At 37.6% G+C, this 17,498-nt stretch overlaps 1 protein-coding gene across 6 annotated transcripts in view; it reads right to left on the reverse strand.

Annotated features, from left to right (window-relative positions):
* Positions 1-13,943, reverse strand: part of OMA1 (OMA1 zinc metallopeptidase) — a 55,048-nt gene extending 41,105 nt beyond the window's left edge. For 2 of the 6 annotated variants that reach the window (XM_074334777.2, XM_019742536.3), the window contains exons 1-5: positions 13,871-13,943; positions 5,788-6,306; positions 3,114-3,342; positions 316-489; positions 109-216 (exon numbers count right to left, since the gene is read on the reverse strand). In XM_074334777.2, the coding sequence (XP_074190878.2) occupies positions 109-216; positions 316-489; positions 3,114-3,342; positions 5,788-6,290 (1,014 nt within the window). In that variant the 5' untranslated portion in view covers positions 6,291-6,306; positions 13,871-13,943. Of the gene's footprint in view, positions 1-108; positions 217-315; positions 490-3,113; positions 3,343-5,787; positions 6,307-8,813; positions 11,992-12,810; positions 13,621-13,829 lie in introns of those variants that run through there. The other 4 variants (XM_019742540.3, XM_019742538.3, XM_019742541.3 and 1 more) reach the window with 4 other exon arrangements.
* Positions 13,944-17,498: the final 3,555 nt, after the last annotated feature.

The raw sequence follows: 17,498 nt of genomic DNA on the forward strand, positions 1-17,498 counted from the left end.
AAATTCTATCATTAAAAAAATACTGAAAAGATTCAGCTCTTTAAAAGATTTAACTTGCTAACTGCAAAGCAGTATTTCAACAACTGAATATTCATTGTAGGTACTTACAGCATGCCCAAGTACTGCATGTGCGATTTCATGGCCCAGAAGGAAGGAAAGTTGATGAATATCAGTCACACTATTTAAAAGTCCAGTGAAGATAAATACTTGTCCATTCTGCACCATAAAGAAAATAATGTAAGCAATTAGAACTCCATAAAAAACAAGGACGTTAAATTTAACAATTAAAAATTAGGTTTAAGAACGTTTCCTTACTGGAAGCACAAAGGCATTTATGTCTGGGGAATCAACCACATGAATAATCCAATTGATCTCAGAGATCTCTGGAATATCTTTATTGCATTCAGTTAAATGATAAAACACTTCTTTAGCAGTAAGGTATCGAGCATCTTTCTCAGTTAGCATATCATTTTTAAATTCTTCCATCCACTGAAAGATTAAAAAGAAAATTAGTCTTTATTTTAAGAGCTTTAGCTCTACAAAATGTTTATATTGCTTCATAGAAAGGTATATGGCTACTTATTACTGAACATTTTAATTTTTAATTAAAATTTGCATATTATTAAACACTCAAATTTGAATTATTCATGCAAAGGCAATGTGGTTTCTGACAAATGTAATAAATTCTAATAACTAAGATTTTTTCATGTATATTGGTTCCAATAAAAATTTCATTCATCTCTTCTATTAGCCTATAAACAAATAAAATGCCTAAATATCATTTCTACTTTCCTAAATATTTTAGAAAACAAAACACTGTCTAGAAAACATAAAGATTTCATATAAGAAACTGAAATACAAAAGAAAATTACTTCCATAACCCCTGAATAGAAAAATACTCCATACTTAAGAAAGTTAAACTTTCACCAAAAAAACAAAAAAAAATTTCATTAAATGTTTTATTCACAGATTGAAATTACTGACATTTTAGAACCACTAGTCATATCATTTTCTCTATAATATACCAATTAAGACTAGCCACCACATAAAGGGATATTTTCTGAAGTTATATTCATGACAAGACCCTTTCAAGTATATTGAGAATAAGGATGTACTGAAAATATTACTTTAATTTCCATAAAATGTATAATTTCTTTCACATATAAATCAACAAGTTTATAAGTTTCTTCCTTAAGATGCATTAAAAATAGGTGATTTGGTAGAATAGGAATTCCTAAGTCTTTATATCAAGTAACATTTTTAATAAGTACAGTTACCAATGTAAACTATCTGAAACAAACCGAAAAAAAAAAAACAGGCTACTATATTAGCTCTTCTGAAATAGATAAAAACAAACAAGATTATATGTACAGTAGTCCCCCCTTATCCATGGGGGATACGTTTCAAGACCCCCAATGGATGCCTAAAACCACAGATAGTATGAATAAATAAATATTTGTATACTGTTGTAAACCCTAGGTATACTGTTTTTTCCTATACAGACATACCTATAATAAAGTTTAATTTATAAATCAGGCACAGTAAGAGATTAATAATAACTAATAATAAAACAGGTATAATAACATACTCTGATAGTAGTAAAAGTTATGTGACTGTGTCCTTTCAAAATATCTTACTTCACTGTACATACCCTTCTTATGATGATGATGTGAGATGATAAAATGTCTACGTGATGAGAAAGTGAGGTCCTCAGAATGGCATGCAATTTAAAACTTACGAATTGCTTATTTTTGGAATTTTCCATTTAATATATTTGGACCACAGTTTTGCCGCAGGTAATGGAAAGTGAAACCATACATAAGGGGGAATTACTGTAGTTATAGTACTTTAAAATAGTCCTACAAGAACATGTGTTTGAATTTTCAAATCAAGCAGGTATTACATTTATAAGTTAAAAAAAAAAATAAGACAAAATGAAGAGAATGTATGTATGTAAAAATATATAATTTTTTAAGGCTTCTTAGTGATGTGAATGATAGAAGATGTACTAATTTAACTCTAGGCTCGTCTCAATCTTTCCAGAACACTTTCCTCAAACTTGCCTCTGACTAGACTATATTCTAAGAAAAATCTCAAATCTCTGTATAAACTCTACTAGAAAAGTTTGGTCTTATCTTAACAATAAGCTTTTTAGTAAAAAACCATTGTTATTTCTTTTTTAATGGTAACTTTCCACTGACAAACTCGGACTGACGCTCAACTGGAATAAAAAGATACAAAGATGTAACCATGCCAAAGTTGTCAGGTGAGGCTAGAGACTTCAACAAGTATCAACTGAGCACATACTACATATGTGCTAGGCACTGGAGATAGAGGATGATCTGTCCTCAGGAGCTCACTGGTGGTACAAATGTTTAACTACCTGAGTTACACTCGCCAAGGAGTTAAGGCTTCTGAATTTCAACTTTACTCTGCATTCAAAAAATATAATAAATTGGCAAAATTGATGCTACAAAAAAGAAAAAAACTATCTTATTCTATTCTCTTTTCAAGGTACAAAAATTCAGACTACAGATTTATTAATTCAAAAAATATATAGTAAGCATAACTTTGTGCACTAAAGATAAAATGATTAACAGGGTGTCTATCCCCACAGAGCTTAGTCTAACAAAAATGATAGATCAGCAAGTAAATACTTATGTGAATAACTATTATGTTACCCCTGTGATAAACGTTTGGAAGGAAAAGTACAATATGCAAAGAGAAACTAAAGTAGAACCCCAACCTAGCCAAGCACTGGGCACATTGGCAAAGGAGCTGATTTGATTCATAATTCAGTCAGTCTGAAGTACACCCCTTGAGGCTAATATAACCGCCCTGCCTAACCCAAGTTTTAGATAATCAAGGAATGCTTTCATGAAAAAGGTGACATTTAAGCTGACATGCAATGAGCAGGAGTTAGCTGGGAGAATGGGAGGAAAGCAATGTAGGCAGTAGGAATACTAAGTATGAGAAGTCTGAGGTACTTTGGGGAAAAAAAAATACTAATTTCCTATCAAAGATTAAAATAAAAAAGAGATACATCTTTCATATTTAAGAATCTTTAAGAATTATATTAAGTAATCTAATTCAAAACAATTCTTACTACTTACTGTTTCATATTCCAGTTCTGATAAAAGACTGAAATGTTCTTTCCCCAATAACAGTAGCTTCCTCCGTCCTGTGATTGGACTCACTTCCAGGTGAGTAAAATAAAACACTATGAAGAGAAATCCAAAACTACTCAAACCAAGGAATAACTTCCATTTATTCTTCCTTACACTTTCTTTAAATAATTCCTTCTTGTTAGGAGGAAGTGCATACCACCATTTCCTTATGCCCCTAGAACAAAAAGAAAAATTCAAAGTTCTGCTAACAGTACCAGTACATGTCACCAAAACTCAACACTTATGCTAGAAGTTTATGTCATCAAATACTTGAATTTTTTATGACATATTTCTCGGCAGAGATGGGTTTTTCAATTCATAAAATTCTCAGCTAAATGATAAAAAAGGAATCAACTCTATAGAGGTACAGTTAAAAAGTCTAATCTCATTTGAATTTTCTTCCGTTATTTCAAAGGTAAACATTAAGCGAAGAGCTATTTTACAACAACTATTACTAGTTAACATTTATTGACTGTTTACCACATGGAAGGTATTCTTCTAATCATTATACATATGTCATCTCATTGAATCTTCATAATAACCCTGTTACAGAGGAGAACGAGACATAGGGAAGTTAAGCCATGTGTCCAAGGTAATAAGGAAAACCAGGCAATGAGGGCAATGTGATTCTAGCATCTGAGCACTTAACCACTCAATAGGGGATGAACTGCCCAAATAAACATCTGAGGGGTTACGATCCAATAAATCTATGCCTTTAACCACCTTTGTCCCCACTGCTCATCACACTTCCTGCACAACCTGCCAGCGCTTCTAGCAAGGTACAAGGGAAACTACCTCACCATTGATTTTAGAAATACATATTGTTCAGTAGCAGAAACCCCATCCCCTCCAAAACATAACAAAGGAGAGGTAGTAAGAAGAGGATAAGCAAAAAAATTTTTAAATGAGAGTTTTTATAGATAACATCTGAGCAGTTCCAATTTCTACCAGGCAGTAATACTCCCTGCTGCTTATCAAGGTCGAGACACTGTAACAACAAGCAAGGTTTTCAAGACCGGGATACAAAAATGTTCTTTGGGAATTTTTCTGTGAAATCGCAACGAAAATTTAAAATACATACATAATTCTCTTGACAAAATTGATTTTATAAAATAACTTCTTTTTCTTAATTTTGTCACACTTAAACTGCTTCTAAAGTGCTTCAACCCAAAAAGATTAAACCAACCTGTGAAGTATACTTACTTATTTAAAACTTTATATGACTCATTATAAGTCACTTAAAAATATATAAAACCATATTCTAAAAGAAAATTTTAGGTAACTGACAATAGCAACAATAAAAAACATAAATAATTTAAAGGGATGAAAAGAGCTATTGGCCCGAGAACGTGGGCTGATTTGTGACAAAGATTTTCTCCTCCACCAAACTGTACCCAGGGTCTCCTGAACAATTTTGTAACTAGGCCTTGACTTTTGGACTTCCATGTTCATCTCTGCATTGTCTAATTTTAGCAAGAATCTTGCTAAGTCTCTTTAGCCAGAATCCCCCATCCTTCATATCTGATCACCCTTGATATCTAACCAGGTTCCTCATCCTTCACCAGCCACCAGGTGATAGCTGATGGCTCTCACCTGCCTGAATTCAACAAGAATCCTGTTAGGTCTGTTTAGGCAGAATCCCCCCCTTACTCCCAATATTTCCTCTAATTTTTCACCCACCGATCCTTACCCTACTCCTTAGCTATAAATTCCTGCTTGCCCACGCTGTATTCAGAATTGACTCTGGTTCTACACCGGGGTCTGTTTTCCCCTACTACAATACTCCTGAATAAAATGGTTTTACTGTTTTAACAATTGTCTAGCTCTGGTTTTCTATGACAGTTGTTACTTAAATTGAGAGCTAAGATAGCTGTATGTTTTCTGCATGCCAATGCAAAATCATAAAGAACACAATGAATTACAGAGTACAACTTCTCAATTTTGATAAAAAGAAAATTAGGTTGGTTCGCATGGAAGTTAGAAGGCTAGAAGGGACTTCCCCATTATCAAACTTAAGAAAGCTTTATGAGGAGACAATGCTTAACTTTCCCTTTCTTCAATCTTCATGGAGCATATAAGAGAAAACAGGATTAATTATGGAGTGGGGGGGGGAGGAGGGAGTTAAATCAAATATAAAGTACCATTTATGTGTAAAAGTATTAATTATAATAAAGGACTACCAGGAGCAAATAATGAAGATTTGTTGAAAACAGAATAGAAAAATAAATATTAATGGTTTAAGAGTTAACTTGGCTAGGAATGAGTCCATTCTTAAATAAGCGAAGTTCTTCACTTTTATTATCTGTTGCCTCAAATTCCATAAACTAAAAAGGAATGCTTGTATTGTTCGTATACATGAGTTATAATCCACAGTTCCGATTCTTTTTGTAATCATATATATAATACAAGGTTTATCTTTTAAAAAGTTTCTATATAATATATAAGAATAAAGATCATATTTCTGTAAGTTAATAAGCAGTAAATTATTTCAAGATTATTAAGTCACACATAAAACTAAGTAAACTAAATATGGGAGGGAAATCTAACAAATTTTCTTTCAAAGTGTAGTTTTACAAATATCCTTCAGTACAAAGTTTGTTTTTTAAAAAAAGCATTTTACCTGCCTATAATGATTGCAAGTAGTTTCTGCACTGGTTTAAGAATTACCAACAAGAGAGGAACGGGAGCAGCTTGAAACCGTGGAGAAGTATGGAAATTCCTGGTGTCTCTTATGGGAAAATAGTTTAGAGGACGCAACACTGAAAGAGCAGGAACTACTCCAATTTCTTTTGTCAGCTGCTGTCTTGAAAATGTGCCATTCCATGCAGTACATTTTTGGGCAATCATCCAAATTTCCTTATTTTTGATATTCGAAAGGCATTCTGTACTTTTGTTATTAAAAGTCCTATAGAAATGAAAGATTCCAGGCAGAGAAGTCAACTTATCACACTGATTTACTCCCAGGCCCTGACACTTAGTTACTACACGGGTAATTTGTACTTGATGACAGTCCAGTGAGGTTACAGCTAGTGTGTTACATTTTCTCCAGTTGTTCAGTAAATTAAATCGGAAGAAAATACAGTTTCTAGCAGCAGACTGCAATCCATAGATGAAGCTCATCATTCTTTTGCTTGATTATCTGGAACACAAAAATTAAACTATAAATGTCTCTGGAAAATTTACCATCCTGGGAATATAACACTTACAAAATGGGTATGCTAGTTGTTCTTCCTTTAACACCTCTCACACTAAATTCCCTTGAGTTTCTCTATTCACCATCCCTACAGCAATGCGTTTGAGCAATACAAATCAAAGAGGTTTTACTTTTCTCTTCAACATGTACTTTAAAAACCTGTCTTTCTTCTTTTCATTTTTTATTTTTAGTTGGGGGACGTCTACCTTTATTTTAATAGCTAAATTTGTGGGGAAGAAGAAATGGATTACACAAAAACAGCAGTAAAATTTTATCAATTGGCCGTAACAGGGGAAAGAAACATGTAATAAAATATAAAACTGAAAATATAAGATGTACTTTTTTAAATATGAATTTATTCCTTTCAGATACAACCCTGGCACTTTTGATTGGGGTCAAGATGGAGTTAAGTGGAACCAGACTTAACCTCCCACCTAAAACAACTAAAGAAACAAACAGAATAAATAAAACAATGTGTTGGTATGGGGTTCCAACACACTAGACGTTAGGCAGAGAGGGAAATACGCAGAGAGGAAAAACCTAGGCACATTCCTATGGTCCCCCTAAACTGAAGAGATGAGGCTGGCAGTTGAAGTAGACCACAGTAGCTAGCGCTCACAGAGCAGAGTATAAGAGAAGACAGCTGCACAGAAAACAAATCCAGAGGTCTGCAGAGAACCCCTCATGAACCAAGCTGAGTCCTGATTTCGGCGTACATGTGAGAAAATTCCCTGGAGCTGAGAAAGCACCACAGAAAGAATGAGAGGAACAAGGTACTATGCAGGGCTCACAGTGGGTAGAGTATATATAGTGCCTGTTCCCATCCTTCAAGGTGCAAAACCTTATAATCATGGGACACTGGGTAGAGTACTCAGAAGGGTTTTTCCATCAATGTTACGAAAAATTGGTCCTGGACTAAAAGGCCGCCCTGGCCCTACCTAAAGAAGATTAAAAGCAACACCCCAAAAGATCAAACTGTTTCTAAGTCACTTAACAGCATACCAGAAAAAAGCTCAGAAACAGTTATAAGAATACAAAAATACCCAGCACTTAACAAGGTATAATTTACAATTAAAAATTACCAGGCAGCATGCGAGAAGCAGGAAATGTGATCCATAATTAGGAGAAACATCAACCAATAGAAACTAACTCCTAAATAACACAAATGAGAGCATATAGACAAAGATATTAAAGCAGTTATTATAACTGAGTATATTCCATATGTTTAAGAAGCTAAAGTAAATTTTTAGCATGTTATATAGAGACATGGAATATTTTTTTTGGAAAGAACTACACTGAACTTCTAGACAAGAAAACTGTGTTAGATTAAAAATACAATGGCGACACTAACAGCAGATTATACACTGTAGAAACGAAGACTTATGAACATATCTATAGAAACCACCCCAAATGAAATGCAGAGAAAAAAATAGCCTACAAAAAAAATGCATAGAACATCAATGAGGTGGGGAATAACTTTAAGGGACCTAATATATGTGAAACGGGAATCCCAGAAAAAGAGAGAGGGCCAGTAGACAGAAAAAAATACTTGAAAAAATATGGCCAAAATTTTCCAAATTTGATGACAACTATAAACTTACAAAATCCAAGAAATGCAATAACCCACACACACAAGAAACACAAAGGAAACAACTCCAAGGTATGTCACAATCAAATTTATTAAAACCAGTGAAAGAGAAAACCTTAACTTTGACATCTTAGATGAAACGGGTACAGTCCTTGTAAAATACAAATTACCAAGCTCACTCAAGAAGAATTAGGTAACCTGAAGAACCCTGTACCTATTTTTTAAATTGAATTTGTAATTAAAAACATTCCCACAAAGAAAGCTCCAGGCCCAAATAGCTTCACTGGGGAATTCTACAAAACATTTAAAGAATTAATAATAATTATATACAAACACTTCCAGGAAATTGAAAAGAAGGGAATAGTTCACAACACACTCCATAAGACCAGCACTACCATACGAAAGCCAGAAAAAAACATTACTAGAAGACTATAGAGTAATATCCTTCATGAAAAGATACAAAATTCTTAACAATATTTTAGAAAAATCTAATTCAATAACATATAAAAAAGGACAATACATCATGACCAACTGAGGTTTGTCCCAGGAATGTAAAGCTGATTACACATAAATCAATGTGTAATAAATCAATCACCCTATTCAAAGACTGAAAAAGAAACACTGCATGATCCTCTCCATTGACACAGAAGAGGCATTTGATAAAATCCAACATGCATTGCTAATAAAACTCTCAATAAACTAGGACACCTGCAGAAAACCTTTAGCCAACACAATCTTGATTAGTGAAAAACTACTTTCTCCTAAGAGCAGGCAGGACCAACGCAAGACGTCTACTCTCACCACGTCTATTCAACATTGTACTGGAGATCCTAGTTCAGTGCAATGTAACTAAATAAATACATACCTAACTAACTAAACAAATGCCATCGGATGAGAAATAAAGAAGTAAAATCTTCTTTCTTAAGCCTACATAATGACATGATCATCTACATTGAAAATCCAAAGAAATCTACAAAAAAACAAACAAAAAAACAACTATTTTTAAATGAGCTTAGTAGGATGGCAGGATACAAGAGCATTATACAAAAACAATTTTATTTCTATATATTGTCAAGTGATACAAGTCAGACCCTGCTCCCACCAAAAAGTACATACTCTGTGATCCCAGCTCTATAATATAAACTGCAGAAAATGCAAACTCATTTATAGTTACAGAGAGATAAGCCATTGCCTGAGGATGAGGAGGTAAAGAGAGCCAAGGGAAGGGAATACAAAGTTTGGGGAGTAATGAATATGTTCAGTATCGGACTGTGGTGTTGGCTTCACAGGTGTGCACTTTAAATCAAAACTTACACTATACAGTATAAATATGTACCATCTATTGTATATCAATTATACACCAATTAAGCTATTTTTTTAAGACACTAAAGAGACAGCAAGAAAAGGTATTGTGTGGACTTTGATTAGATCCTAGTTTGAAAGAAAAAAAATAAGCTTTAGAAGACAAGTGGGACTACTGGGGGAATTTGAATATGGATTTGCTTTTAGGTTATTTTAGGTAAATATTGCTTATTTTCTTAGGAGACGATACTGTGATTATGTAGGTGATTATCTTATACCTGAAATACTTGCTGAAGTCTCTTCATGATGAATAAAACTTAAATTGTACAGCAAATGCACACACACACACACACACACACGAGGACATAAAGCTGATATAGTAAAATATGAACAATCATTGTATCTAAGTAGTGGAGATGTTCATTAATTTTTTTTCAATTTTTCTAAATATTTCAAAATCTTCATAACAAAAGTTAGGGAAAATATATATATATATCCAGCTCAACCTAAGCTAATATATTACCTAGAAAAATGCTTCAGAACACTAGTTATGATAAATAGTATTATCTGTATATCAAACTTTTTTAAAATCGCTCAACTTTTGTATGTAGTTTACACATCCCACCCTTGCATCATTAATATCTAACATGAATAAAGAGTCCGCTAAGCAAACATTAACTCGAACTTAACCGTTTCTGAATTGCTACCAATTTTAAATCAGTGGAGTCCACGCTGATATTTAAGTTTGACATTATTAATAACATACTTTCCAGGGATCTTTTCTTTTCTTTTTGGAACCAAACTAAAAAGTGGTAAAATAATTTAAGCCTAGAAATCATTTCAAAATTAGCATCTGAATAGCTAATAAGGTTCTTCATTGGCTAGGTGGCATGTGAGTTACAGATGCAGCATAAAATTCAGCCCCTGCCCTCTTGGAAGTTATAACCTAGTTGAGGAGGAAAAAAATAATAATACAGTTCCTCATTAAGTGATATGTATTGTATGAATTTTAAAAATAAATAAGGATACCCATGAGTGGCAGAATAGTTCAGAAAGGCAACTATGCCATTTAGGCACATGCCAAAAAAAAAAAATTTTTTTTAAAGAATTGTTTCAAATAGGAAAATGTACTTAAGGTTTAAATATAAAATGTCTTCTACTAGAAATCAAACTGCAAAAACAACATAGACCCAATTTCTTTCTTTTACTCTAGTAGGTAAGCTTCAGACACTTGCCCAACCACACTCTCGTTTTATAAGTGCATCCTACAGCCTCAATTTATGGGATAGCTCTAAACTGCCATGTTTGTCCCAACTGACCCCTGCCACTGACCAGAGCTAGGAGTGGATATCTGACACTGAAAAGATTTTTGGTAAGACATTATCAGGCACAGGAATGTAAGGCCATGTATAAATTGGGGATACAGTTGGTGCTATGGCAACACAAAGAACTGCAAATGCAAAAGTGGATCTACAGAAAGCATAACGGAGTTAATGTGTGGAAAGAGAGAAACCACCAAGCCTCAGACTTCATGGGGGATGGGGGACAGAGGAAGGGAAGAAGGAGATAAGGAGATTGAATCACACCTTCCTGGTTCCCAAGAGACCTTGTACTTCCTACATTTAATTGAGCTTCATGAGCTTTGTTTCTTCCAAAATTCCGTCTCTTCAAGGAGTTTCTGTATCTTGCAAATAAATGATCTCTGACGTTAGAGGTTACAGAGTATAAAACAATTACACATTGCTTCATACACAAGCTGATAACATTTTAGTATTATACATGTTGTTTATTGGAACTGAGGGTTCCTTCTATACTTCGCAAAGCCAAATTCCCAATTTTCAACATTAAATCAGGAGAGCTAAAGCAATATAAAGTGCAAATCAGACGACAAAATCCTACTCCCACAACTGACAAAAGTCCTACATTCCTAAATACCATGCAGCTATTTAAAACCTGGAGATTTGTGTAATGACTAAGAGATACACAATTTTAAAAAATAACAACAAATGCTACTTGCAAAAATTCTGTATATCAGGGATGGCAAACAAATGTGTAAAGCAGCATTGCACAACAGAACTTTCAGCAGTGATGGAAATGTTCCGTAAGTGTACTCTTTTATGGTAGCTGCTACACGTGGCTGTGAAGCACTTGAAATGTGGCTGGTGTAACTAAACAACTGAAATTTTAATTAATTAATTTAAAACTAAGTGGCTATATGTGACTAGCGGCTACTATATGAGTGCAGGTTTGTAGGGTGCCGGCAGGTGAGTATCAGCAAAGCCACACTGATGTAAATGCAGATTCATACCCATCTAAAGGAGATGCAACAAGTATAGTAATGAAATTTGGGCATAGTGTTGCCAAATGTTTCAATATTTTCAAGGAAAGTCAGAAAGTCAGACTTCATGTGAAAGTTATCAATGTAAAGATGTTGGCAACCAACTTAAACAAATTTAACCACCTTGACCAAACAAACATATCCAAACCCCATAGTTTTTGATCTCTGAATTATGTTATTCATTCATTCATTCACTAAATATTTAATGAGCACGTACTATATGCCATACCAGCTACCTTTCTGGATGCTATGGATACCACAGAAAACAAAACACACACACAAATCTCTATTCAATATGTAAAAATAGTAATGCTACAATATGTAGCATGTACCGGGAGTTTTTGTTATGGGTATATTACAATTTTAATAGTTTTCCTTTCTTAAAATGTGTAGACATTTTTTTTTTGGCACCGTGTGTGTGTGTGTGTGTGTGTGTGTGTGTGTGTGTAAAACTATTTATAGTGGTTATTTTGGGTAGCAGGATGGTGGCTATAAGAAACTTAGTATTTCCATCTTACATATTTCCGTACTGTTTAAATTTCTGCAGAATGTATTATTACTTTTGTAAGCTCCAAACCCAGTAGACGCAACTGTTTTGTAATTTCTATTGGTTTCCATTGGCTCCTTCATATGGTAGACCAGACCTCCAATTATTTCCCCAGGTACCTTCTCCTTCATCCATCCCTAAGCTCCAGACCCACTGATTTACTTACATTCCTCAGAAAAGAAAAGCTCTCATCTCTATAACTATGCACATCTACTTACACTGCTTAGCTCTGCTCATATGCCAGGCAAACTCCTGCTCATCGCTCATGACTTACGTGAAATTTTTAAAAAGTACCCTACTGACACAAAGGTACATCATATGTATATAAGTAAAAACATTATCATTTACATCACTGACAATCAAGTGTCACAGAAATAGTGCCTGATAGTTTATAATCCTTGGTTTATCCTTAAGAAAGGGTAAAGAATGGGAGAAGAAACCTATTTATACATTTTCAAAGAGTCCATCACTAGACTACACACAGCATAAAAAGAATCAGGGTTGACACAACCACTTCAAAGAATTTAAGGTCAACAAAACATAGCTGGCAGACTTCTAGGAGTACTAAATTAATGATGTGAGAAAATTAAACAATTCGGATTGTTAGCCTCTAAGAACATTTCAGATACTTAATTCTCTAAGTACCATCGCAGAATGAGCAAGTACAGCACTCACTGGCACTCATAGCTGAAGCCCGGAAGACAGTTTTCACAACTCTGCTGAAAATGACTATTTCTTCTCTGGTTTCTATGGAAACAGCTGTCAGATTGGCAAAAATAGGACATGTACTTTAAAATAATCATTCAAGCAAAGTACACACATGACGGAAAGCTTAAAAAAATAGATTGGATGGCAACAGACGTGACTCTTAAGCTTCCAAATGTCAGACTGCACCCCTTCACCATGGCTGAAAATAACGGGTATGAACCTAAATCCGTTTAGTGAAAGTAACACGGCACTGGTCAGTCACTGGAGTTGATCAATTCCTTTATTCCAAATGAGGTTATTTTCCTCTCCCTGGACTAAAATCCCAGAGGATCGCATCGCACCATAAAACTGTTGCTCAATTTTACACTGGCCATTTACACTGAAGAGTACAAAAAGTGATTGTTGTAGGCAAGCTTATTTAGAAATCATTAAAACGCCCTAGAACTGGTTAGACAGGAAATCTTCGGTTTTTCACTGCCAGGTTTAGGCAGGAAAACTTATGTTCCCTCCTTTAGGAGTGAGGAGGTAAAAGAGAGGGCCTGGCTCTTAGGACGCCTTAAGCTGCTAGACGCGGTGTTCCACAGGGAAAGGTGTCAGTACTGCGTTAATAAGAAACACCACTTTTAAAAAGGAGCTGCTAATGAGAAGGAAAGGCTGAGAGGAGGAGGGTATCTTCCTGTAAAAATCAGTCACTTGCCAATTTGCAACTCCCGTGCTGTCAGGGCAGCACCCTGGAGTCGTTTCATTTCACACCGAGAGAAGGAGGGGGCAGAACGGCGCTTTCTCCGCACACATTCCTTCTCTATTCACCTCCTTCCTCCCCCATTCCCGCGCCGGCGCCCCTTCGTCCCGCCCTGCCCCCACCCCAGTCCTCGCCACCGAACCCCGCCGGGTCCTCACGGGTCCCCACTCCTCACCCCAGCGCCCTTCTAACTTCTCCCCAACCCGACTCCCGTACGCTGCCCCACCCCTGAGCCCGACCCAACTCAGAAAAGTAGGTCAAAGGCGTCTCCGCCGGGACACACACCAGCAGTGGCAAACGGGAAGACTCCGCCGACCGACCCACGCGCAAGCGCACGCCCCGTCTCAGAAGCCCCGCCTCCTCACTTCCTGCCCTCTGCTCGGGCCGGGGCGCCTTTTGCTCCGCCCACACCGGGCGGTCTTCGCACCCTCCCGGGCGAGTCCCGGGCCCAGCGTGGACTGTGGCGCTCTGGCGCCCACGCGTGGCCGGAAGAGGGACGTGGCTGTGGGCTGGGCGGCTTGCCTTGGAACAGTGATGGTGTCCGTGGAACCTGTTGGCCGATCTTGGGGATCTAAAGAATGATCTCCGCAAGGCTGTACCCGCTGTAGGTCTTAAGGCAGTGCTAGCCGAAGGGAAGGATACGTGAGCGCTGCCAACAGACTAAGGCTCTTTGGTCCTGAGGTTGCTCTGATAATGAGAACTCTGCTTTCACGTAACTTCTGTAGAGGCACATTTTAAGATAGCTGAAGTACAACCTGAAGCAGCTGGAAGTCAGTTGAAAATAGCTGGTTACAAAACGATGTGTATCGTACACTTCATTCATTCCACCAAAAAATATTTATTGAGCACCGAGTGCAGTCCTGGTGCCAGGTACAGCGGGAAGCCAGACAAACACCTGACTTTCATGGAGCTTACCTCACAGTGAGGACAGATAGACAATAAGCAAGTAAACAAGTAAATAAACAAGATACTGGATAGTGATGTCATTCCACGTTGGTTTATTGTACTTACACTTATGTTCTAGGCACAATGAAAAACATTTTAAGGGATATGACATTGAACAACTTTAGGTATCACTTTTAAAGGATTTATAAGTGATGTTTTTCTTTTATCTTGCGTCTCTGTGTTTTATAATTTGCCTTTTACTTGGAAGGAACTATCCTTGCAGACCCTTGACCACTGGTTCCCTAAAAACTAGCAGTTCCCTGAATCGTCATCAGTTTATCTGCCACCCTCTGAAGTGCATGCGTCTTACCAAGGCTTCCCCTGTCCCAGCCACCTTGTGCTAGTCCTGTCTGATTAGCATGATGTCATCAATGTAACAGATGGGTGTGATGTTCTGTAGGATGCCCAGGTGACCCAGATCCCTTTGGACTATATCACCACAGATCACAGAGCTGGCACAATGGCTGTGATCAGGGCTACTACAATGGTTAGGTCTGCAGTAGTCTACAGACCATTCTCCTGGTTTCTGAAGGGGCCAGACTAGCAAATTAAGTGGAGATATGACTGGATGACCATTCCTGCATCCTTTAGGTGTTTAGTGGTGACATTAATCTTCACCATCACTCCACCCTCATTCTCTTGGATGAAATATTTGGATGAAATGTTTTATTATCCCAACTTGGTAAGGAAGGGAAAGTTTCAGAGGCTTTCATTTGGTCTTCACCATGAGAACTGAGAGCCAAGGACCTAATTTTGGAGTTCATCCAGCTACCCAATATATATTCCCTATTATGCACCTAGGGATTGGGGAAATGACCACCGGATGGGTCTATGGACCCATTGTAAGCTGGGTATTGTCTAGCACTCTGCTTATTTTACCTGACCTTCATAAGCCCCCACTCTTACAGAGGCACCGTAGTAACACTTTGGGTTTCTGGGTAATAAGATCCTTTCAGATCCTATGTAATGTCTGGGTATTGCTCTCTCCCCAACATATAGTTAGCTGAGAAAATGGTCATAGATCATAGAATAATCATTACAACAAAAACTTGTTTCGGGATTATTGGGTCCTTCTTCTTAGGGACCCAGCCACCCTTTTCCTCAATGGGTTCTCTGGTCTGGTTCTGAAAATTGACTCCCATCTGAGAATTCAGCCAGGAGCATGCCTTTTGTGGGGGACAACAACCCTCAGACTCCTACTTCTCCATTTTGCCTTCTTCTGGTGTAGATGTTAAGCAACACACTGTAGGCTACCCATCTATTTATCCCCTAGGGACACCTTGTACTATTAAATACCTTCACAGCCCCCTGCAGATCAGGCCCCTGAGGCTGCCTCTCTGACCTTGCCAGCAGTTGTAGTAATTACATAGCCTCCAGTCTCCAGACTTCTGGTAGTTATGGCTACCACCTGGCTTCTGTTACTTCTATTACTCCCTGGATATTATCAAGCCCAGTCCTGTGATTGTTTCTCTTACCATCCTCCGTGGCCTGCAGAGGAGAGCCCCTTCTGCCCTTAGTGATGCTGGCTCTACTCTCACCAGGGCATCCCCCGTTACCTGTGTTTATGGTCTGTCCTTTGATCCTCCCATGGAACATAACCCTCTGTCTGGTCTTCTGGCTCCACACGATAAATACTTTCAGCAAGCCCACTTCGTTCATGACCTTCTTTCCTTCCTCTTCAGTTGGCCAGGGCAATTCAGCAGCCTTCCTCCATGGAGACGCCTGCCTCACCCAGACATGTGCCTTGTCCCCAGGACATCATGCACAGTGACTAGTTAATCTGGGCGTACAAAGACCTGGCCCCTGTACTTCAGTTGAGGAACACGCTACAGGGCCATCCTAGCTCCAGAGGTCTTCATGGGATTGACTGAGAAGCCCCACTTCTCCCTCCACCCCATCCTCTTTCTCTCACTCCCTCTTGGCGTTGTCCCTGAGGGCCCCTCCAACCCCCCCCCCAACAAACCTGCACACAAAGACTTACCTCAGAGTCTGTTTCCAGGGAACTGAACCCAAGGCAACTCAGTTTTCTCCAGAAGTGGAAGCAGCTTTGGTGCAGAAAGACTTTCATTCGCATCTCTGTGAGGAAGTACTAAAGGCTGAATACTGAGTTAAAGGAGAGACTAACTCTGAAGAATTAGGAGGCATGACCTGTGTTAGAACCAAGTATAGAAGGGAGCTCAACAGACAATACGACTCTCTGCTGATCTAGATTCAGGCTGAGAGCCAGGCGAGATGGCCGCAGGATTTCCTGAGAGTCACATATTTGGCAGGCTGCAATGGATGGGTGGTACCTTGCCTGAAGTGGCCTTTCATTTTTCTTAAAAATGTGCCTGGCATGACTGTTCCAAATGTTGGAATTGACAGATCTGAATCTGAAATCACCCCAACATAAACAACTGCAGCATCTTCATTTGCATATTCTACTTCAACAAAAATTCGCTCAGTGTTTTCTTCATTCACGTTTGACTTTCTTTACTTTCTTTTTCTGTCATCCCAGCCTTTCTTCCCATATAACATGAACAGACATGCCATTTTATTTTGTATTTTATTTTATTTTTGCTTGAAGAGAGTGGTCACACCAAGTTCCATTGTATAATTTTTATAAATACCCACCAGGATTGTTATTACACTAGCTTGCTGACTGGTCTCCCTGCCTCTGTCTCATTCCCCTTGTCTACACAGCAGCCACCTCAGACCCAGTTCCTGAAGTTGGGAGCCAAGATGATTCAATATGGTGCAGTGAGCCTCAGGCTGGCCCCACAGGGATGGATGGCCACAGCTTGGATGCATTCTTGCTCACTCCTCAGAAATGATTTCTCCAGAGATTCCAGTTGAGCACTTTTCTAAGAGTCAGTGCAAACTATTATTTATTTATTACACAAGTAAAATATTAATATTACAGAAAAGCAACACAAAAAAGAGAAAAGTACCCTTAACCCCACTACCCAAAGATTTTCACTGTTGACAT

This window comes from Rhinolophus sinicus, chromosome 14, assembly GCF_057876585.1.
Source record: "Rhinolophus sinicus isolate RSI-liver-muscle chromosome 14, RSI-T2T, whole genome shotgun sequence".
NCBI classification, from domain to species: domain Eukaryota; kingdom Metazoa; phylum Chordata; class Mammalia; order Chiroptera; family Rhinolophidae; genus Rhinolophus; species Rhinolophus sinicus.